This window comes from Rhodnius prolixus, unplaced genomic scaffold (assembly GCF_049639745.1).
Source record: "Rhodnius prolixus isolate KJV_2025 unplaced genomic scaffold, Rpr scaffold_11, whole genome shotgun sequence".
Classification (NCBI taxonomy): domain Eukaryota; kingdom Metazoa; phylum Arthropoda; class Insecta; order Hemiptera; family Reduviidae; genus Rhodnius; species Rhodnius prolixus.
Genome location: NW_027411625.1, coordinates 12,669,499 through 12,694,503, shown reverse-complemented (window position 1 = coordinate 12,694,503; position 25,005 = coordinate 12,669,499). Strand labels below are relative to the sequence as shown.

The window sequence follows — 25,005 nt, the reverse complement described above, 5'->3', positions numbered from 1 at the left end:
TCAATGTTCTTATCAGATTCCCAACAATAACGAGCGCTCCCGTAAAAAAGACCATTAAGGGCTTAAAGGACCTTCCTCCAAAAACCGCCTTGCGGACTACCTGCAACATCACTTATGATGGATATCTTAATATCCCTCACCTCCAAATTACCTAAGCATCTCTCTGAAGGAATACAGAACGTCTAAACTCACAAAACCTAGAGTTGAGAAACAAACTTTCTGACTAAGTGATGATACACCGTTTCCCATAAAACGCAATTAAGGCACTCAATACCAATAGTCTTTCCTTACTCACTCGTAGGCACAGCAGGAAGTAGCTGCCATGCACATATTAATATCTGCGACTGAAGTGATACCACGTAAAGGATGCAAGGGATAGTATTGTATTTAGATCTTTTTTCTAACCTAGAATACATGCTACATAAATTTCGGCATATGAAGGGGTCTCTGAATGGTCATGGTCATCTTGCATTATAACCAAGTAGTATAGACCAGGCGGCTACTGCAAGGGATAATACTTCTCTAAACACCTTTTAAAGTTTTCAGAAGAGTTAAGTTATTAAAGACTAGCATGCGATACAAGTACATCCCAATACAGCCTTTGCTGGTTAAAGTGAACAGCACACCTCCTAATAGTCTTTTCAATAACTCGTGTCTTAACCCTGTTCAGGCCGAGTGCTCATTGGATTTGACAAGACTGAATGCCTCCTTAGAGTTCATGATAGGCTCAAAAATAATAAGCACAGTGTCCTCTTTTGGATATGTAATGTCCAGCCCTTTTAGATAATGTGACAGTAGGAGAGGGAACAATGTCAGACTGTGCTGCAATCGCTATTTTCGACATGAAGACTCAGGCATTTGACAGAACAGTAATATACAAAAATTATCGGTTAGAAAATCTTGGACTTTGTAAGGAGAGAGTTTTACCCTAGATAGAACACAAATAAGCTTTATAGTAACTACTGAGGTAGTTCTTAAATTTTGCTATTTTTGCACACTTCTTTATGTCTTCTATACGTTTTTATGTACTTCTATATGTCATCAAACATTTCAAACATCTTCTTTAGTTGCAACTCAGCTCTAACTAGCGTATGTTTCTGTCAATCTAACGATAGTCTTGTTAATAAACAGTAATATTTCACGAAAGAATATCCTGGAACAATGAATTTTCGCACGCCAAAACAAATCAGTTACTCATCTCGATTCTAGATGTTACTGCCGTAACCACATCATTCGTTACCATCAACAGCACACACCCAGATACTAAAAAGAATGCTTGAAGCAATTTTACTGTAAACTAGGACAGAAATCTTCCATTACTGAGATTTTTTTAAGAAAGGTGAGTGATGTCTTTCTTGAAAAAGTACTTTTTTATAATCTTAACAGTTTCAGTCTAAAACATGTTTTACGCGTATCCAGATGAGCTAGGTCCGTATGTAATCGCACGACTGCCAGCAGCCAAGCCAAAATGAACAACGATCCCGTGTTCCACCAAAAACTGTGCAGCACTCTTTGCTCAATCCATTTCTCATCGCAAGGTTAAGCGCATTAGGAGTAAATCAAAAGCCTTTGTTTTGTCCTATTAGTTACGTAAACAACCATCGCTCGACCCTACCTACATAGCAAACTATTTCAGAGTAAAAATAAGCGCTAAGCACATACTTACATGAGCAAAGTTTTGGGATGAACTGATTTAAAAATGAAAAAATCTTTTATTAAAATGTCTCTTTTTGACTACTTTTAATAACACCGATCAATCCCAACCATTTTCTTACTTTGTAAAATTTTATTTTAAAATTAACAATTTTAACAATAAACCTTAACGAATAGAATAGCAAGTGTGCTCACTTGTGGAGTTCAAATGGCCACTGCTGGTAGCACAGTTTGTTATGGATCATTCCTGTAATGAGTTTACCGTGTACAAACACAGCCACTGCAAATGTAAGCAAGAAAAAATGATTAAATAATTCTATGACCTTGAGAGGTAACGAGGTAACCCTGAAGAGGCCGAAAACAGCATTTATTTTATTAACAAGTAAAAACAAACAATTAAGGAACTTCACTGAAGATGGTATAAAAGCCAGAAATAAACACACTTTTTTCTAGATCTACTAAAATTTGAAAAACGGAGTCTGTTTTTCGGAAAATCATCATACAGTGTAAATAGCAAAATGTCATCTGCTTACCTAGAATCTTTCAATTTGAAGGAAGATTGTTTAGTGCTGTTGGACAGCTGGAGTACCACTTTGCTCTGATCGTCGCAATTACTGTCGTCTGTAGAACTATCATGGCCGCTCTCCCGTTCCTCGCAATCTCTGGTAACAGACAGATATCTTGCCATCAATGCACCACAATCACTTAGCACTTTAGCTACTTACACAAGCAACATTTCATGGGGACTTAACCAGTTAACTGATTCGATCTTACTGGAAAATGTGTCCCCTACGAGCGTCATACAAATTAGGCGATGACGAATATATTCGTCAAACCCAGAGTATGTTTGATATGAAATTAGGTCGCAATGAAATGACTTTTATATTTTTTTTCGTTATTTATTTCATTTATATTTATTCATTTATCTATATTAACATAAATAGGAACCAAAAATAAATTTCGTTGCACTCGAATGTACTATTGTTGTTGATTTGGTAACAGCTTGCTACACACTGATTTGCTTTCTTCGATCGGACAAAAATCTTTTCTAAATTACCTTATTATCTCAAATACGCATTCAAATGATAAAGTGTTATGAGGAAATCCGACAAAGAATCATAAAACTTGGACAACCTGGTGCCACTAAATAAACTAAACAGTGGGATTGAAAAAATAACTGCCATTTCAGTCTAGTAATGTTTATTTTGCCGAGCTTTCGACCTAGGGACTAGGTCATCTTCGTGGACCTCCATCATGGACTTCCATGAACAGACAAGACAGAAGACACACCAACCCTGAAATGTAATAGTATTACTTTCTAAACTAGCCCTGAAGATGACCTAGTCCCTAGGTCGAAAGCTCGGCAAAATAAACTTTACTAGACTGAAATGGCAGTTATTTTTTCAATCCCATTGAAACTATGAATCAGTCACCAAAAAGAATGAATAAACTAAACAGCTTACTCAATACTGTCCTTGCATAAATACTAAATTACAAAGAATGCACACTGCTGCAATTATCCCGAGTAGGTCACAACATTTCAGACTAGTAATTATGCCAATGAATCCCTGACCAGATGATAAAATACAAACAATTATGCAGGGAAATATCTTTGCAGGTTAGTAGCCCACGACGCAATTTGGATGTTCGCTAAATCCCCTCACATGAGCCAACAAAAAAATTTCCGCCTCTTGAATACAGGCGAATAGGGAACAAAAGTATCCTCGTCCCGTTTTTTATTAGCAGGCGCGCCACTTACTGCATAGTCTAACCTAACACAATATATGAAGTCGTTATTGATTCAGTTATGACTAATAAAAGACAAGGATACATTTACGAAGACTAATTCATACTATATCTTCTATTTGTTGTTTTTTTTTCGACATGGCCTCAAAATATTCCAAACTTCTTGCAGTTTACGAATATATTTTAGTTTTAACTAAAGTTGCAAAATTAACTGAAAACGCTTGACGAATATACTCGTCATAATACAAAATTGTACACTTTTTTCATGACGAATATCTTCGTCATAAACACTTAACTGGTTAATAGTATACCGTCTACAAACAAGCCTTACTATTCTGTCTCTCAATCAATTTTTCTATATTACTCATAATTCAGCAACAAACTTAATTCTTAACGGAACTTTTCAGATTTTGCCACCTGGATTGACTTCTGGTTGCTGTTATTTCCCTTAGCGGTAAGTGATTTATCTTAATTCTTTTATAATATGGTATTTAAAAAACATTCAAATTCTGATGGCTCGATTTTTTTTTTTTTTGGTAACAAAGTATTCTGCATTTTGACCAAATAGGTCTGCGTGATTCCTGTTAATTCGATTCACCCTACAATGCCCCAAGTGATTAAAAAATTCTCTCAGAACTTCTATTAAGATCAGTGGGAGCCGACAGGTAGTTAGGAATAACCACTTCCTGATCCGAAGCTAAGACCTCCCATTACATTCTGTCGACGATATACCAGGATTATTGATTCTAGATGTGTTTTAGCTAGGTAGAAATAGTTAAAGGAAAAGATGCTGAATGTACGATTTGGTCAGAGAGAGATTCAGGAAGACTTGCAATGGTATTTACGGATATGAATCCCTATACTGCGGATTTTGCACCATGCAAAGGTACCGACCAACCATCATCTGAACTTTCACAACATTAACAACGAAAAATACTGCTGCGAAGACACGACTTTTTCTTCCCGCAATTCACGAAATGAAAGATTTTGAACTAAAAAGACTGATAACTTCAATATTATTCATTTTGACGGTGAAATTTATTGCCCCCAGCTTCTGGCTGACGCATCTTCTTCATGTGCTAGCTGGCAGACTCCGTATTCCAGAGTTACTCACTGTCCCATTCAGTTGCACACGCATTCACATGAACAACGAAGTCAGTTCGAGAATGTTTGTTACATGGAACCATCATATTCCTGGTGTTGCGGATTCCCACAAAGGGTACACATTTTTTAAGGGAAGACATCTTATTTAAGATGGCATTATCTTTCTGAAAGTAGACGATTTGATTAAAATAATAAATAGCAAAATGGTACGGAGAAATAATACGGAAATGTAACGAAAATCTGCATGTTTTCATTATTTATTTACTACAATGAGCGTTAAAAAATCATGAGACCAATTTATTGTTTGAAGTATAATCCATTATTATTAATCACTTCAATCCACCTTTTTATTTAATTTTCTTTTTTTGCCACCACGTATCTTGGAGACAAAGAATTCAGAAAAACATACGTTCTTTCATCTCCTCTTACGTATTAAAAAGTTTATCTCGCAAAAAATGAGCCACGGATTGGTAAAAAAGGTAACTGGTAATCTGGGCTATAAGCAGGGTGAGAAAAAATAAATTCCAGCTCCAATAATTTTTGAGGCTGTCTGGCGCTATGTTTGTGGTACTGCATTATCATGCAACAAAAGAAATTTTTCTGGGTTGACTAAATAGAAGTACTGTTCGGTCAGAGAAGCCTATCTATTGTACTTAATGGAGTTCTGATGTGATAGCTATCAGAACCAACTCGAAATGGGTAATGAAATGAGCCATTAACTATAAATCTTTGACATTCGTTACAACCTATGACTTATAATAAAATTTGTTTTAAAACAATAAATAAAAAATTCATGACTATTTGTTAGTCCACGAAAATCGGATTAATATTTTTAATGGCAAAGACGTGATTGAATTTTGAACACAATAATCCTTCTCTTAGTAGCGAAACGTTTATAAAGATATTATATATATAGGGATATATATATCTTTATAAACGTTTCGACCTTCTTAAGAATAACTTCAATGAAATTGTGAGAACTGTTTTATATTAAACGGATGGCTCAAGAATGAATAGAATAGGATTGGACAATCCATCGTGCTCATCCCTGGAAGCTAAACGGATCAGAGACTTATATAAGGTTCGATCCTTATAAAAGGGGGAGACACACTTAATGAGTAAACTAAAATGCATATTAAGAGTCCAGACATCCAGAGTCCAAGTTTACACTTGGAGTAAAGCGGACAACTCTACATAATGGCGCAAATATCTGGTCCCTTTCAAACAGTTAATGAGACAGAAGAGGAAACAGCCATTGTTAGAAAGTAGGCTTTGTTTAAAGTTTAATCAGTCTCTGTTTCTACACGGGCTGTTGAGATCTGATTCCCATAAAACTATGTAAAAAATACTACAAGCGTGGAAATTGAGCTTGACGCAGGGCTTCCTCTACATTTAAATTCACCCTCCTAATTCTTATATATCAAGCTGAAGAAGCAGACCCTTAAACACAAGCACCAGAATATGTTCAGGAGAACTAGAAAGTTCAGAAGCATTCCTCATTAACTTTATTCAGAATTCCTTCTCTTCAAAAAACGAGAATGGTTTTTCATTAATTACTCCTTTACACCTTTATTGCTCCTTTTGCTAGAAGAGCAATTAGAATTTTTAACTTCCAAATGAGCTCAAGTTAAGAAAATAATAAGATTTACTTTCAACATACTCTGCTTGCGTCCTAGTTTTTATAAAGTAATGAGAAAAATAAAATAATGTAGAAATAAACTCCAGACTTACCTAGATGTATGCTGTTTGGATTCCATTAAGTAAGTCTCATTGTCAGGGACAGAGTTTAAATTAATATCTCTTGGTCTACACTTAGGAAATAATTTAGTAATATGCTCTGTATTGCTAAGATTATCAATTTCTACAAGGCTAGCCATAATTTATTACCACCTATAAAATAAACTGTTATCACCACACAAGAGAAATGAATTTTATAAAATTCCACTCACAAATAATTGTTCACTATATGGAGACAAATTTATTTATTTATTTTTTATACCTACCTAAATTAAATCTAAAATTGTAATCCATGTAGAAGTTGCCACAAGAATTTAAACAAAAACAATGAAGCATGGTACGAAAAAATTACTTAATCGATCCATTCTGTCTGGAGCAGTGATGGCCAATTTCTTCGTCAAACACATTATATACCAACAAAACCTCCCTCAAAAAAAATATTAAATCAAGTTTTTCAGTTAGAATAGCTTCAATTTGTCTTTTATAAAAACATTTTGGAAATTAGCAGTTTTCTCTAGTATTTATGACAAATACCAAGACGTCTTCTAAATCCATTTTTTGTATTTTATTTGATTTTTTTTTCTAAGACTAGGCTGACAAAAACTATCACAGTCGATTGGATCATAAACATGTACACTGAATAAAACATCTGTTTTCTAAATTAGTCTGGTTACCCACTATAGCCAACTCAAAATAATGTTTCTTTTCAAATAAATTTTACGTCTCTACTTGTTTAATTTAACATTATATTAACAGAAAATTAAAAAATGTTTTCATAAGTGTTAAAAAAGAAAAATTTGGCCCTTAATATGGGGTGCTGGCCCACTCTTATTTTGGTATCTACTTATCTAATTACTAATGGCTTAGAAACAGGGATTGCAGGGGCTCTGAGCCGAACAGTAGCAATTTTTTTTTAATAATAAATAAATTTCACTTTTTAAGTTTATTATATTTTATATATTTATTTTTTTTAATGCTTTAAAAGAATTACATAAATCACTTCCATATAGTTTGCATGATGTTTCGTATCTTGAAAGGAATATGCACTGCGAGTTGTGCAAGGAGTAGTGCATTTCAATTTTGTTGCCGTTGGGCAAGTTATCTCATCAGAACTCTATGAAGCCCCATTAGATAGGGTCATTAGATCATTAAAGAACTCTTCTTTAGCCAACACAAAAAAGTTCTACAACTTGATAATGCTACACTTAGCGCCAGACTCCCTCAAAAATTAATAAGACACAGTTTGAACGTCTTCTAATCTTGCTTGCAGCCAGTCATCGCCAGTCAGTCTACTTATTTTGGTCCATTCTAAAATTTTGACCACATTTCCTATATGGTATCTTACCCCATTCATTTTTGCCATAGTAATCATTGATACATCAAAATCTATATTTTGTTATGGAATGAATAAATAAATGGTGATTGCTTTTCTTTAAAGACGTAATGCTCCTATTTCCCGCGGTCCATGACTCTATCGATCATGTAAAGCAAAGGAAAGTAAAAGTAAAGTAATCGCCTATTTTTTCAGGTGGGGCTTAACTTCCAACCACCAAATAAGTGTCGTGGACGGGAGCGGAAGCTCATACTCCACTATAAATTTATTTTTCTCACAAATAAAAAGTAGTCATACGTAGGTTTCGAACTGGGTATCTCCCACATACAAAGCTCGCTCTTGACGGCTAGACCGACACCCGCCCTTATCGATTGTGAACATCTAAATCAGTTTCGTTGACCCTGCAGACCAATTTTCGAAGTGTAATCTTTGAATCACTAGCTAATTGTATGTCTTTTCACGCAGCGTAATAAATTGATTAATATTTACAGAAAAATACATACATTCCTTAAAATAATCGTCTAGAGTCCCAGGTACATTATCTGTGGCTATGTTGCTGAACTTACAATTATCCTGGATGAAATTCTCAATCTGTCGATTAGCTTTCTTATCAGTTAATGGTTTTTCATTGCCCTTCTTCACGAGAACATTGTTTCTGTAGCCTGAAAAATTGTTTGTAAGTTCCCCTCAACTTCATTCTCTATTCGTAATCTGTAATTACAGATATATGAAAAAATTTGGGGTTCACCACGTAATTCAGTATCCAATTCATCAGGTAAATGTTAAGTATTCTTGAGAAGTAATTCATCTTCGAGTTTTATAATATTCAAATTTGAAAGAAAGTGTAATAGTAGTCAAATGACACGTTGAGATCAAATGATAAAACAGATTTTGATTGTTGTTTATAATAAAAATTTTAAGATTTGATCTTTGTGGTATAGAAGTTAAAATGGCTGTTATTTATGGCATTTCCTTTAAAAAATCAAATAAACAGAAAATTAGTTATATTGTAGCGGGGTTTATGCCATAATAAACAGGTTGTTTTTAAAAATATCGTCGCTCTCTGAAATTATTAGCTGTCACAGTTTCTGGTATTTAAGTTGCGTCAACATCTGAGGTCATTGGTGCCCGGAGCTTTTTTCAGTGCACTGCCGGCACAGTGTTCCGGCCGGCCTCCGGACAGTGTTCTCTTATTACAGACAACATTACAGTGAGCTGTAAGAAGCTCCTAGGAAGAGAAATTCTAAGGGCCATCAGCTGGATTCGAACCCGTTATCTCCGCGATGGAATCCGGTATTTCCTAACCTCTCTGCTAATCTCTTTCCTTTTATTTGAGTTAAAACTAAAAACATTCTTGTGTCATAACGTCACTTTAAGTCTTCATGCGTTAAAGAGGTTTTAATGAATTGCATACATTCCGAGTTAAAAGAAAATCTCTCAACCGAAAGTACACTTTTAATGATGGAATTTTTGGCTTTTATATATTTTTCCCAAAAAATGCTACCGATTGTTTCCTGTTAACCTCGTTGTTAGGTAACATACACATAGATCTATTTTTTCCGGAAAAATTTATTTTCAGGCAGTTTTCTGGATGAGTTTTCGAGTATAGTGTTTCAATGTATTGTACGGTTTTAAACACGCTGAGAAAGAATTTAGTGATTTAAAAACTCGATGTGAAAAGAAAATTCGTGATTTAGTAATAGTTAGTAAAAGTTGTGGAAGTGTTGACACCAGATTTTTTGTTTTATGCACACGATTAATGTCTCAAATAATTCGATATTTTGTAGCAATCAAAAATAAAGTTTTAAATTTGTTTAATCTCAAAACAATTTTTTAATTGATTCCAAAACAATATTACTAAAAATATATTTTGAAGAAGTTTAAAGCTATTTCTTCTGAGTTTTGATAGACTCCTAAGCAGGAGTAGAAAACATGTTACAACAAGTGTTAACGACAATTAATACACATTTATGATTCAATATTGTATTTAGATGGATTTCTTTGGATACAAAGTTGGACATGTTGGAAATGTTGGACAACTTTGTACAACCATCGTTCTATACGGATACTTTAATGTGTACACATGTAGATCTTTTGCTATTCACATGCGATAAATTATTCGAGATGATCGAAAAAAATAAACCGTCTAAACCCGCTTCAGAGGGTCGCACCTGAATTAGAAAATTTTAATTTTTTTATCCTAATAGAGGGAATGTTAGAAAAACACCAAATACGTTTTTTTCTTATAAATTATTGTCAGAATCAAACTCCGCAATACTATTTTTTAGTTACGTCTGTTACCGCAGAATACTGGAAGACCATAAAATTAAATTTCTCTTACATCTATCATAATTGTATACATCTACTCAATTAATTTTTTAAGTTCTTTAAGAAATAGGAAAATATATTAAGATTATACTATATTAAATAAGATAATTTTTTTCTAATTAATAATTAATTATGAATTTTTAATAAAACAAAAGTAAAAAATAGATAATATAGGTTATACAACATCTGTTAAATTTAAAAAAGCACGACTGCTAGGCAGCATTAACTCATTAGTATTTGAACCCGGCTAGATAAAGTTGAGTTGAACTTGAAGTTTAATAATTAGTACACTTTCTAATTAATTATATTAGTGCCAAAAAAAATATTTCATAGATATATATCATAATTGAATCGTTGAGTTCATATATTTATTTTAATTTTTTTAAACGTTATAATAAAAGACGAATGAGAAGGTGAGTTGTAACTTTTTGTTTACTGTATATGATTTTCTTCGGATGCGTTCAAATAGTGACCGCTGTTCAAAGTAGAAAATCTTTTCTTACAAACTAGTGATAAGTTCTTTTTTAATGTTAAATATATGTTTAATGTTGAAAGCAATCTTTTTCAACAAAGAATCTACACTCATACAGTTCCTCGGCTTGCAATCAAATTTTTGCTGCTTTGCTCTTTTAATTAAATTTTTGCGCAAAGAAAGTTTTAATTGGATGGAGCTTTCCAAGCTTGTTTCTAACGTGGATGAAGTTCAACGTCATGATATTCTTTTTTGAATTTGAGGATGTGTTTGGTTTTTAAACTAGTTGCACTAACTGTTTTGCAACTTGTGTTTTGACCAAAGCTGGATTAAGCTAGGCCAAGTTTTAGTAAATTTTCATACAGCTGTGGATTCTATAATTCCATGTATTTTATAGCGTTGTAGTTACTCCTTTTCAAGCATGACAGACGTTCAGACGAATTTTAATCGTATCTTTTGATGTTATCGTATGTCATCAGATTACCTTGATAAGAAGTATCAGTCGATATTGAATTGTTTTTGTGAGTGACGCTGCATTGTCTATACTTTATTATAATTATTTTCCACCAAACTGTTAGTGATCAACTTTTAGTCGACAGACAGCCTAATGTAATTCTGCTTTCATAAAATAGTTGTATTGTTTAATGAATGTGCATTGTTTAGAGTGTACAGCACTTATGTAGTTTGTTTTATTTGTTACTTTTCATTAGTCATGGACCCAGATGTTTTATTCCCGAAATTCCAAATTATATTGAGTTGCCAGGAGGCGCGTGAGCGAATTGGCAAGTGTTTAGGCGAGAAATAACATTATTCCCTCATGTTAATGACATGTCCCCGAAGATAGTTTTGAATTTAATTTCGTTGCAAGCATATTTCAGTGTATTGGAATGTGCCTCTACCCTGAAGAAACGACTAAAAGTTCTCACGGATGGAGGAAATTAGTTGGAAAGAATGTGTTTCTAGTGCAAGATGGCAAAAAAAATTGTCTTACTTTTATTTGGAGTACGTAAGGGCAAGAGAACGTTAAAAGAAATTGTAACGAACACCTTCTGGTGAAGAAATAAATTTTCACTTTAAAATTTGAATAAGAACAAACTTAGTCATTTTTCGTAGTTAAGTGTCCTTGTGAGGAAGTTAACAGCTGGTGTCTCGCAAAAATGAATGCCAGAACCTTAAACGAACGTTAAAACAATACTGCAGGCACAACAAAAGAAGAAACTAGTTTGGTTAGTGAAGGCGAAATTGCTAGACGGAGAAAACTATTCAGATTTAATTGTAGTCAATGTAGTAAGATGACATTAAAAGATGTACATAAACAGTATATTAAAAAAAAATTAATGAAATAATGTAAAATACATTAAAAACTTTTTTTTTTAAAAAAATATTGTTTTTAGGAATGGGGAGAGTAAGCGAAGTAAGAGTAGTGGGGTGGAATTTGATGGTTTGAAGGGATGGGAAGTACAAAATTGAAAACGAAATTATTGAAGTTTATTAGTTATTTGTTGTTACCAATAAGTAAATAAAAGAATTGGCGTTCGAAGGTAATACTCAAATCTTTTTTGGTGATGATATCTTTAGAAATAAATACGATATTAAAAGATACAAAAATTTTAATTTAGATGTTTATAGATTTATGGTGAGATCTCTGAAACTAGCCAGTTCCCGTTGTCTAGTCTAGTCAAGAGGTCTAATCTCTATTTAGCCCTGTGCAACCCACTCCTTTCTTCGCCGTATATTGATTTGACAGACAAAAAAAACTGAATACTGTTCATATTTGAATACAAATTATTTTAGAATATTGTTCAAAAATAATTATATAACTCGCAATAGTAACAAGCTTTCTACACTCAAGGAAACTGGTTACAAATTTATCATGTTTTGATTTCTTCACCATTCACTCGAGAATCCTTTAAGAATCTCGTTTGTATTCTTTAGTCCTTTAATTTTCTTCTTAACTTTTAATTCAAGGCTTGTGTCTAGAAAATATTTCTGTGCTTACCTTGTACAATATTTCTGTCACTCTAATGCTCAATTATTTCTTTTTTATGATTGGCGCACGGAGCTTATTTCAGTGCACTGCCAGCCTCGGGACAGTGTTCTCTCATTATAGACAACACTGCCCATCACCGGCAGTAAGCTGTAAAAGCTCCTAGGAAGAGAAAATCTAAGGGGCAGCATCTGGATTCGAACCCAGGATCTCCGCGAGGGAATCCAATACGCTAACCGCATAGCTAATCCCTTCCCTCTCAATTATTTGATTTAGTTCTTTTGTGTTGCAGCTAATGGCGGATGACAAGAAAAGATTAATTATTTCGATCCTTCATTTTCTGCGTAATGAATACCGGACCGGCCAGCTGAGTGCCGAAAACCAGGAAGGCCTAGAAGTGGCCATCCAATGCTTAGAGTCTATATACGACATAAAGGAAACCCCGCAGTCAGAACCGACATTATTAGAAATCTATAAATCATATTTAGTGACTTCGGTAAGTTGTTATTAAAAGGGAATAAAAAAAGATAGTTTTCGTTAACCAATTCTTTTCATAATAGTACTAGTAATTAAGTTAATTAAAAATTAAAGGTATAATGTTCAAAATTATCTCATCTTTTCTTAATTACCATCTGCCTCGATAATCGTCCAAATACTCTTACTGTAATCACCTTTCATCTGTGTACCAAGGCTGAGTTCATCCAGTGCTTTCCTTTAGCTAGTCGAGAAAGTTTTCTTGTGCTGAATTGGCAAAAGTTCTTCTTCTCCAGAATTAAAACTATTTCCATTGTCTTCTGTCCTTCAGAAATATATAGACATCTCTGGATTTCCTTTATAGTTAATTCTTCTTCATTAAATATTTAGGTTCTGTGCACTTACGGAAGATCGCTCTCACGATAGCTTTCATTGGGAGGTAATTAGTCTGAGATAGGACAGTTGTACAAATATAAGGTTCAAAAAGTGCACGAAAATGCGTAGTGTAGAAAAGTTCCCAACTTTTACAATTTTATCTACTTTTTCTAAAAAAATTAAAATTCCCTAGTTTTCTTTAAAATGCTGGGCATATTCTCTTCTTTAAGGGTAATTTTTCGCAACATGCTTGGAGTATAGCTGTTTTTATTTATTTATTTTTTTGTCATTCAAGTCATCTTAACATTTTAGGTTATTGACATCCAGAGCTTTTTTTGTGCCGATCTCCGTACAGAGTTCTCTCATTACAGACAACACCGTCCGTCACCTGTCAGTGAGCTGTAAGAAGCGCCTAGGAAGAGAAAATCTAAGGGTCGGCAGCTGGATTCGAACCTAGGATCTTCGCGTGGGAAAATGTTGTTATCTTAGTAGTAAACAACGTAGGTCCTAAACGCGAGAACTTATTATCATGAATGAGTGTCATTTGATTCGCAATTTCATGTACAAGTGCCTTTGGAGGGTCTCGAGAATGTGCATCTTACGAGAGAGGAGTTAGCCCCACACGTGTGAGGCCCTCACATAAATTTATGAATAATAAATTTATTATTAAACATAATTCTGTTGACCTGTTGATTCTGATTAAATTTGTTAGAATAAAGATATGGTTTTCTACTTAAGTTCAACGTGTCATTCTGCTCATTTCCAATTAAGAGAAGATATTGCAATCGTACCTTCAATTTCTCTTTCTTCTCTTAAGGACAAATATATTTTTATTTCACTTTAATTTTTTTCCCCCCTCTTATGGGGAAATACTGTATTCACAGTTCTATTTTTTTTAACTCTCTCACGATGAAGTATTTTAATCACATAGTAATTTCTTTTACCGCTCAAAAAGGAAAGTAATGCAATCATAGTGCAATTTTTCTTATTTTTCTTTAGGAGAAATGAATAGGCACCAAATTAAAGGTTCTATATCCTTTAGAAAACGAATACTTGAGTTCTTCATACTCTTATTTTTGACAATTTTATATTCCGATAAACCTTTTTTGAATGCAGTTTTTTTTGCAGTTGTTTATATCTTCTTCCCATTAACATCCCTATAACTTATAGTTTGCATCATTCTATCAACGTTGTGGAATCTCCTCCAAACATTTTTGCCCATTTGTCACGCTTTGCGACTACTTCCTAATAACTTGGTACCACTCAGCCAAAACTTTAAGCACATTTTTCGCACTGAGCATCTCCTTTCCACTATCTTGTTGTCCACTATCACTTCTCCATAACTTTTATTGTTGTTGCATCTTCTTCCCGCCAATATGCTACCACTCTCCCATTACATTATAGAAATTTAGTCATGCTTAAGTGCTATTTATTCACACATATCTTCCATTTTTATTAAAAACGTTTTCTCAGTAATTTATTTTAGTTCTTTGTGGGCAGACACAGTTCTTTTAAATCATCTCTCCAGAGGTAGTTCGCTGCCTACCCAATAAAGTTATATTGAAAACATTTCATGCATACTTCAGCTGGTAATTTCAAACGGTTAGAAGCATTAAAAAAAAAACCTTTTTTATTAAAATTTGTCCCTAATTATTTTTCCCATCCTTCTGAGTTGATTTCTCTTAGTACTATTCGGGTTTTCTAAGAACTTTAACATACGCATATTCGCCATTGAACTGTTTTCATAAATCCTTGCAGAAGATATTAAAATTAAATTAAAGTACATTAAGTAATTTACTGCCTTAAATTTTCATTAATATTTTGTAGAATTTATTAGATGTCACAGACCATTATGGTAACCATTTTCATACATGAAATATTTTTGTTCAGAATAACAGTGGCCTTTCGCCTTTTAGTTTAAAATGAATTTAATTTTAAGTATTGCTGGAATACGTGGAAATTTCGTTATATTGCGATCAATTATACAAGTAAGGTTCCAGAAAATGCACAAATGAATCTTTTTTCAGGTGGGAATTCCGTTTTTTTGTACAATCCAATTGTTTCACATTTCGCGGGTAAATCCAATTCTTGCACTCACCACTCTTTATTTCAAGAAGGTATTATATTCCATAAGTTCTTCTTTTTTCTGCGTTGTGAATTCTGGATGTACATGCCTCAAACTTCTCTTTAAGTAACATTTTCACGAACTACCGTGATAAAATAATTCATATATTACCTGGCACCAGTTCAAAGGTTAAATTCCTTTCTTCTGACATCAAATTGTGTTGATTTTAACAAGATATTTCAACTTGTAAGAATGGATTCAATTTGATTAAACACCCCAGATTTTTATACCTCTGATGTATCATTCAGCTCTGAAAATTACAACTGCCTCCCAAAATGACACAGAACAAAAAATAAAATTTTTTAAGTCCATTATTTCTTACTTGGAACTTTACATTAACATTTTATAATCAGAACTGGACTGTATAGGGCTGTTTTGCTCTGTTTAGTGTAAGTAAGTGAAGTAAAGCCTACTTTTCGGGAGGAGTTACACTTTTAACTTTCTCTGTATTTGCGGTTGTAATATTCTAGAACATAGTAATACCCCGACAAAGTTGTCGAGCTCTCTCAAGCGGTAAATTGGAGAATTTGCAGAAGCGCTCTTCTTCAATAGTGCTACTTCAACTTCGTTATAACTTCATGTTAATCTAGGATACTCTTACGATACGGATCAGTGTTGCCTGTAACGAGAGACTACTGTATTTGCGTTTATTTTAGGCTAAACATTGCTTTAAATTAGATTTTTTTTTATATATATATAAATTTCTTTCTCTAGCGTCTCGTAATCCTTTACAATTGAGCCAAGTTTTGGGGTTCGCCAGTATGAGTAAGTGGTATGACTGCTAATTCCACTCATCTCCAGCGCCCGTTTCTTCCTGCTGCATTGATGTTTTAATATATTAGAACTTCAGCTAGGATAAATTCAGTAAAAGAAATTTATAAGAGTACTTGTAGTGTAGGATCATTTTTGTGTTTTAAGAAGTAATAAATGCTGTTGTAACTAAATTATAATAATGGATTAACTATAAAAAATGGATTATACTTAGAAGAATAACCTGGTAAGTTTCATTTTTTCATAGTCATTACCATAAATAGCAAAAAACGCAGACTTTTGTTACATCCACTATTAGAAAAGTAATAATTAGTTATAAAAATTTGTGTCTCCTTGATCGTATTATTTAGTCAATAAGAAGTTAGTTAATAATTATTAATAAGCAAACATGATAAAACCACAAATCGAAGTTAAAACGATATTGCTTCCGTCTAAAGGTCTACCCCGAAAGTTGTCTCGTCTAAGTAGATTGTAGATTGCACTGCTACCTGTGCAGGTCTCCTAGTGTGTATTGTGATTAGCAACAGTCCTACTTTAAAATGCATAGTTGATTGATGAGTTCCCCTCTGTTGTAGATACTCCAAAAACCGGATGCTTCAGAGGAAGAGAAAAAGGAAGCTGAATCACTGAAGGTCCAAGGGAACACAGCTATGAACCAAGGTCAATTTCATCAAGCTTTGGAACTGTACACCAGGTATTCTTTAGACCCTTAGGATACTATGTAATCAGTTACACAATATCATTGTAATTTTAATTGCAGTCAGTATTTAACTTAGCATATGTGTAGATCTTCCCTTTAACGGTACGAATCATTTATATGGACACTGCCGATCAATGTAAAGAAGTCATCTTTGGATTCGCCGAGCGCTGGTAAAAGTGACGAGCCCTTCTTAATATCATAATTCATGGCTTTTGATGAGCTAATTACCCACCAAGGCCCCGTCCTGGTGTTGTTTCTTGAAAAAAAGCACGGGATAGTACGCATTTGTAACATCAACCGCCTCTGCTATGTCGAAACCGGATACATACGAAAAAAGATATAAAGGTTTGAAATTTGGACGATTAGAAAACTTACATCGACTTATTCAAAAATGTAACCTTCCATCACTCATTCCCAATTATCACTAGAACTCCTTAACAAAAACTTACAGTTTAAAATGTTAAGTATAAGGGTTGATTAAACGCCAAAAGGTACACAAATCAGCAGTACCCAACATTTCATTAATACTTCATTGATATTATTTAAGTAATTTTACTGCATTAATTTTCATTAATATTTTTTAGAATTTATTAGATGTCACAGACCCTTATGCTGGCCATTTTCATCTACAAATATTTGTTCAAGTAGCACTGTAGATTGACTATTTCTATTTATCTATAATAATCAAAGTACTAATTAAAGGTTAAAAGAAAAACGTTATAAAAAATAAAAAAAATTATAAGGCTAAAAAGGTCAAAAACTTTTTTTAAAAAATGCTTACATCAACATACATCAATGATTTTATTTTATTTATTTATTTTTATTTTTAAATAAAATTTGCCAGTTTAAATTCATTCTTCGATTAAAGTAATTGTTATTTTATGTAGTAGCCAAACTTTTATAATAACAGATAATAATTAATCTGGCTTTATCGCAAATATATAGTTTTCTTCAATTACATTCTCAATGTAGGGGTTCTTCCCACAATGTTGTACATGTGTAATATAAAATAAGTAAGATATACATATTTTTAGGACAGCTAATTATTCCAGTATTTTCCTATAAGTAAAATTAGGGGGACTAAATTAAATTATTGAGAAATGAATAATTATTGTTGCACAATCTACTTGTTATTAACAGTGTGTTATTTGGGCTCACGAATATTTCGGTAAGACGAATTCAAGACTGAAATATTGTTTTATATCCTCCGTGTTTCAAATTTAAATAGTAGCCGACTCTAACTTTGTATTTTTCTACATTAACATGCATGCATATTGACTACTCAGAAAAAAGGGCATATTAAAGATAAATCAGAAGAATAATTTGAAATAGAGTTAAAATAAAGTACGTATTTAATAACGAAGATATAATATACATTTTATCACAATTATAACAAAAACATATGAATGAACTGGCCAGCATAAGGGTCTGTGACATCTAATAAATTCTAAAAAATATTAACGAAAATTAATGCAGTAAAATTACTTAAATAATATCAATGAAGTATTAATGAAATGTTGGGTACTGCTGATTTGTGTACCTTTTGGCGTTTAATACTTAACATTTTAAACTGTAAGTTTTTCTTAAGGAGATTTTTGTACCTTTTGGATAGATTTTCCTTTTTGTCTATTTTGCTAAGTTACATATCTGCTTTATAGATTTTTTAAAATTTAGAATAAGCAATTCTATTATTAAATTCTGATAAGGTGTTAAGTCGGAACCGTAACTACCACTGGAAATATCTTTTTAAAGAATGATTATAGTTGTGGTCCCCATACCATTCTCAATAACAATTTTTTCGAGAAAGCGTTTTGAATAAAATAGGAAGGTATTTGTATGTAAATGGCAAAATTAAACTGCAATTTCAGTACTTCCTTTTAAGAGGAGCAAGAAAAATAAACTGCGATTATAGTACATCTCCCTAAAAGGCAAAGAGGCAAAGATTTTGAATCGAACGACAATTCATTGATGTAAATTGGTTTACTCATTGATAATTTTAACGATTGCAGTACTTCCTCTTAGTAGGTGTAAGAGCATGATGGCACTTCTCAGCCATGTAGAGGAGCTTTAATCACTTTTTCGTGCTAAATTTTATCAAAATCGGACTAAGCGTTATAGAAATATTGATAATAATAGTTTTAGAAAGGTCCTTATTTGGGTGGGGCAAACTCCCCTCCTTCTGAGGCTTAGCGCCGAGACTTTTAAAGTGCAAATCTGTACAAAATTTCGATTCGAATGACACTTCATTCATGAAAATCGGTTCACGTGTCGATAATTTGAAACGATTGCTATACTTCCCCTTAGCAAGTGTAAGAGCAGATCGTCGCCTTGTTGTTACGTAGGGGAGCCCTAACCCTATCATCCTACCAAGTTTTATCAAAATCGGGCCAAGATTTACAGAGTAATTAGTAATAATAATTTTGGAAGGGCCTTACATAAAGGGGGCTAACTCCTCCCCCATTCGATGTACAGCGTCGAGACGTTTGAAATTTTAACGATTGGAAAACTTACATCGACTTCATCATAAATGTAATCTTCCATCTCTCTTTTTCAATTATCACTAGAATATTGTAGATTATACCAGTCTTAAAGCTAACTTTTCTTTACAATTCCGTAAAGAATTCTTCAATATCTCATCGATACGAAAAGAGATATAAACTTTTGGAATTTGAAAACATCCAAAATTTAACCTTCTACATCTCATCTGCTAATATAACTAGAACATTTTAATTCATATCAGTTATAGAGCCAACTTTTCTCTACAATTCGTTGAAGTATTCTTTGAAATCGGATATTTACAAAAACTGATATTAATGTTTGTATTTGAACGATTCGAAAATCATTCCCTTTTACCCTAGAACAGCGTTTCCCACTTTATTTCGTGAAATTTGTTATTCCGAGTGTGTTATTTTATTATTATTATCTTTATTTGCATAAAGATATAGAGTGTCTTTTAAAAAGGAATTCAAGTTCATGTTCACTTTATTAACTTTGTAAGGTGTAAGATCTTAGTTTTAAAACTTTTTTTAAATAATTAAACATTGCGTACATATTTTTCTTTTCAAAATTATTGTTTAAATTACAAAGTTCTTCTTTAGGATTTTTATATTTGTTTATATGGGGTGGAATTCTAAAACTTTTATAGACTTGGCAGCTGATAAAGAATGTTTCCGGCTTGTTCTTATTACACATTAATCAATGATCTTTGGGTTTGGTTGTATAAATGACATTATTGATTTTAAATTTAATAACACAAGGGCTACCCAATCTTATTTCAGAAAGATTACTTATGATAACTTAAAGAGAAATGAATTTATATAAATATAGTTGACCAAAAATTTTTAATAAATTTTGAGAATTCCTAAATATATTAAATATAATGTTATTTACTTTATTTAAATCCGAGTGATTATTTTTCTTGTAACATACTACTAACCAGCAACTCGTACCACTACGCGTGGTACGCGTCCACAGGTTGGGAAACGCTGGATTATATCATTCACCTAACATATATTTAAAAGTTTTTAGTCTATTAGAAATATCACTCATACATTTTGCGCAGTTTATTTTTTTTGTTTTAATAGAACTGCTGAAAAACTCTCAGCTTTCTAGTCAATTTTACATTTTTGTTTTGTTTCAGAGCGATTGAAATTGATCCAAAAAATGCAGTTTATTATTGCAATAGAGCAGCTGCTCATAGCAAGATTCTAAACCACAAACAGGCTATATTAGACTGCAAAATTGCACTCGAGATTGATCCTAAGTATAGCAAGGCATACGGTCGTCTAGGGTAAGATTGATGTTCAATAAACTAATCTAACGACTACACTGTAGAAATAAATTTATTTGTCAGATGTTTGTACATTTTGTAGGCAATCAAATGATGAGTGTGATAAATACAATATAAAAATAAAAAAATAATTATCGTAAGATGGCTAGGCTAAATAGTTGAATGCTTAGCGACATCTCTCAACTTATATTTTGTAAACTCTCTCACTCGAACCCCTCATTTATTTTGTTATTAAAATCTCAGATGCCTCTAGATTCAATAGGTTTTGCGTAAAACTATAGTTACTCTCTCTACTAATGCTTTCTTAAATTTATGATTGGTTTTCTTCCTCTTACTACTTGTAAGTCTGCTACTGCTTTGGAAATATCCACATTGATGTTCCCTTAGTCCGAAAATATGCTAAATGCTATGTGTGATCGGCATAACTTAAATATGAAAATTGCAAAAATTAAATGAAATATTTGAAATGAGATCAAGCTATCATGAGCCCTGACAAAAACAACTATCTGGAAGTGCCATTTTACAGGATTGATTTTACGGTTTGTTCTTGGATTTTCTTAGAAATGCTCCAGCGGTTTTCTTTAGACTCGTATGCTCATTGCTTTATGTAGACTAATTAATTTACCCTTTTGTCTTTTAAGATTTTTTTTTTTTTTTTCAATGTATGGATATCTAAATTGGTTTAATAAAAGAAAAGAATGTTGAAATTTTTATTCATTTATATAATGGATAAACTGTTCGGAAAATAATTTTGATACTTTTTAAGAAATATCAGGAGAAGCCACCGAAATAATCATCAGTCAAAAGAGATAGAAAAAGGTTAATAACCATTGGCTTAAACAAAATGTCTTAGGTGCTTAAAGCCAAGTGCGTTTTCTGTATTAAATCTCCACGCTCTACCTTTCCCACTCCAGCATAATGTTTTCCCGTCCAGAAATATCAAATGTGTTTCCTGGCTGTAGAATAAACGTTTCTTATTGCATATTACATTAAATATCAAACTTGATGACCCTGAACATTCATAACCTAAGTGGATAGACATGCTTCTTGGAAGCAAAAAATTTGCTCCTTGATTGCAATGGTCAGAGAGATATCTTTGGGCAGAATACCAATTCCTTCTCTAAAAGAATGAGTTAATTCTTCATAATAATTTTAGTCCAGCTTTAAAAATGGTAGAAGACAATTTAATAATGAATACAGTGAGACCTGGTTGAAACATTCGCTAGGCCAGCAGTGATGGTCATTCTTTCCTCCTGATTCTCCATTTTTTGACGTTTCTGGAAAGCAGAGGAAAGAAGTTCAAAAAACCATATTTAAAAAAAAAAATTAAACTCGCCTGTGAACATTTGTAGGCGCTATTCGTGCAAATGAAGGCTGGATACCAGACTGATGATCGGACGGATATCTCGAGATAGCTGTAGATAAATATATCCGTGTTTGTAGTTCGTTTTCTTTCAGTAAATCTGAAAAAAGCTCTTGCAATCGCTCGTGTGATAAGTTACAAAAAGCAGTGATATTGATCGCTCTTAATCGAATAAAACATCACAGTGTAAAATTGAATCATAAAAAAGGATTTGCCCTATATTATAAAGAAAATTAGGGAATTTTATCTTTTATAGAAAAAAATTGTCAAAGTTAGTTGTTTTTCAACGTTACGCTTTTTCGTGCACTTTTTGACTATCAGCCCTTATACAACTGACCTACCGGACAGTTTTAATTAATTAACAATCTTAATAGTGTAAGTCTCTAGTGTCCTTAGTTCGTAGGCCCCACCACCTCGTCATGTTGGGCACGAATGGGGTCAAGGCCGTAAAGAGGGTAAAAAAGAAGAATTGGTAAGAACACCAAGAAGACAACCCTAATGCAGATGAAGAAAAACACTAGATGAATATTTAAAGTATACAGGAAAGCGGTTTTTGTTCCTTCTTCTCGCCATAGCAGACAAACAAGGTGCACTGCCTGGCGTAAACAGATGGCGGGAAGATAAAGTAACCGCCAAAAGAAGGCTGTACGACTGAACAAATAGCATTACTTTTGAAGGGAAATTCGCTATCAAATTAATAATCAAAACACCTTTATTTTGTGTATTTTTGTATGTGGAATTGAATAGCTTAAGGTAACCACATAAAATTTCTCCGTCTTTGCAGGTTAGCATATTGTGGCCTCGAGGATTATGCTAGTGCCCTAGATTATTACAAAAAGGCCGTCGAACTTGAACCAGCCAATGAAGGTTACCTTAAAAATTATGAACTAGCTTTGGAAAAGGTAATTTTATTTATTTTTCTTCTAAGTCGTTTAATTATTATGTGTTCATGAACTGTAGTGATGACTCATTAACTAAAACGAACTAAATCTCCATTAAATTTGAGGTACAAGTGTTATATTAGGTGTGTAAATGTAGTTTGAATTCTCACACAAAGTACATGCATATACATATGTACCGTATACTAATGCCCACAAGAATAATTTAGTGTTCATCTTGCCTTGTAGGCTAACGCACCGCCATCAGAAGCAGCATGCGGAACTGCAGGTCAAGCCCCTGGACAGACGTTGCAAGACTTTAACGTATTATTTGGCAATCCACAATTACTGAACATTGCGTCGCAAATGCTATCCGATCCATCAATGCAAAATATGTAAGCTTGTTTCTGGATAAAATGTATACATCATACCATGTTTTTGTAGGCTACCGTACAGCAAATTTCCAGTTTTTCAGAATGAGGTATTGTTTTTTACTTAAACATTAGTTTTCCTATTTTTTTTTTGCAAAAACATTGCGACTTCTCGAGGAAGTATTGTCGAACGATTTTCTGTAATGGGTTCAAAATACGTCATCGAGCTCCTGATACTTGAATAATTAATGCTGTTTGGGGCACCTCTTGTTTTGAAAGTTGAAGCGTTGGCAACTTTTATTTAAAAATTCTGGCCTGGAGAATTTGAACTCGAAGTCCACTTACCTATTGACCTATAGTAATCAATAATTGTGCATCAAGGAATGAAAGTTGACCCAAAGGTTACGTGAAACTACTGGACATTAGCCACTCTGATCTTGAGATGCTTTAAGCACTTTGGAAAGGTGAACAAACTCAGAAAATGGTGTCTTATGTTTTGAACTATCGGAAAAAATGGACAGTTTGGAGGTTGCTTCACTGCATTTGCGGATCGATTCGTGGCTTTTGATGAAACATGAATGCAGAATAATTGTAGGAAATGCTCTGGAGTGTGGTTAGACTACTCTGAGCCCCAAACACTTGCCAAAGATCCAAACGCATTAAAAAACCAACGTTATGGTATTGAAGAGTTGTGTCATCAACATTTTTAGGTACATTGAAATCCATTAGGTTGCAGTAAAAGTAAATTCAAAAACTCAAGTGGTATTTGTGTTTTGTTCCAGTATGAGCAATTTAATCGCTAATGGATTGGGCCAGGATCGAAACAATGGAATGCAAGAATTATTAAATGTGTAAGTAGCATTTTTCATTCGGTAATATGCTTAGAATCATCGTGGTGAGAGAAAGAATGCGATTGGATGCTAGAGAAGCCAATAATACTGTAATACATCCACTCAAAAAGTCAAAGATCCAAAAGTACAGTTCAAAAAGTAGTAGGTTATTTACTAAAGCATCAGATATCCTGACCTAAAACCTTGGCTCATCACAGCATTTCCCAAAATGCATTCATAACTTCTTAACTGGTTTTTGTAGAGGACAACGACTAGCACAGCAGATGCATACCGAAAACCCACAGTTTGTAGCCGAATTGCGGGCTGCACTCAGTCGGAGCACAGATCCTGAAGCGGGTAGCCATCAACCAGGCTCTGATGGTACCGAGGAAAGCGCGGAAGATGACGTAACATCGCCCCCGGCCGATCAAAGGAAGTAGAAGTCAACCATCATTTTTTAACAACAAAAGACTTTTGAATTGAAATATATATTTTTTACAAATAAATTAATTTAATAAAAGGTCCCAAAACTCATCTCTCAAAAATTTATTTTTTTCTTTCCCATTGAAAGTTTTGAGTTTGACCGTTACCAGTTTTATTTAATGAAAACAAAAATAGATTGATCTATCACATAATAGAGTTTGCAAACAAAATACATTTAAGTTAAAAAAAAAAAAGTATTGTGTTATTTAAAACGCCTTTACATTTTAGAAGTAATACCTCGCTTTCCTGTAACCTTTTTTGACAATTCTAGGCGCAGCCGATTTCACATTAACAGACTCAGGTCTGCTAAAAGTTCACAGTGCAGAGTTGTCGAAGATCCCAAGTTCCGCCAACTGGAATGGATTGAATTCGATTTCTCGGCCAATTTCTGAACCTCACATAGGACTACTACTGCACAATGTCAAGGCCAACTGTCAGTCTTTGTCCTAGTTATTAGCAGAGAAGTACTGGAGAAGGCACAAAAT

General features: G+C 33.4%; 2 protein-coding genes across 8 annotated transcripts in view; one reads left to right on the top strand and one right to left on the bottom strand.

Annotated features, from left to right (window-relative positions):
• LOC141459149 (uncharacterized) overlaps positions 1-6,848 on the bottom strand; it is a 48,782-nt gene extending 41,934 nt beyond the window's left edge. For all 7 annotated transcript variants that reach the window (XR_012461390.1, XM_074137823.1, XM_074137826.1 and 4 more), the window contains exons 1-3: positions 6,507-6,848; positions 6,235-6,393; positions 2,187-2,315 (exon numbers count right to left, since the gene is read on the bottom strand). Coding sequence is in view for 6 of the 7 variants with exons in the window: in XM_074137823.1 (XP_073993924.1) it covers positions 2,187-2,315; positions 6,235-6,380 (275 nt within the window). In the remaining variant the exon portion in view is untranslated. The remainder of the gene's footprint in view (positions 1-2,186; positions 2,316-6,234; positions 6,394-6,506) is intronic.
• A 3,289-nt stretch (positions 6,849-10,137) lies between these two features.
• LOC141459111 (small glutamine-rich tetratricopeptide repeat-containing protein alpha-like) lies at positions 10,138-24,582 on the top strand. Its single transcript, XM_074137714.1, has 8 exons — positions 10,138-10,314; positions 12,653-12,856; positions 16,681-16,799; positions 20,446-20,595; positions 22,743-22,860; positions 23,086-23,231; positions 23,990-24,058; positions 24,300-24,582. The coding sequence occupies exons 2-8, from the start codon at positions 12,656-12,658 to the stop codon at positions 24,475-24,477; spliced, it is 981 nt and encodes a 326-aa protein (XP_073993815.1). The 5' UTR covers positions 10,138-10,314; positions 12,653-12,655; the 3' UTR covers positions 24,478-24,582.
• The last annotated feature ends 423 nt before the right edge of the window (positions 24,583-25,005 follow it).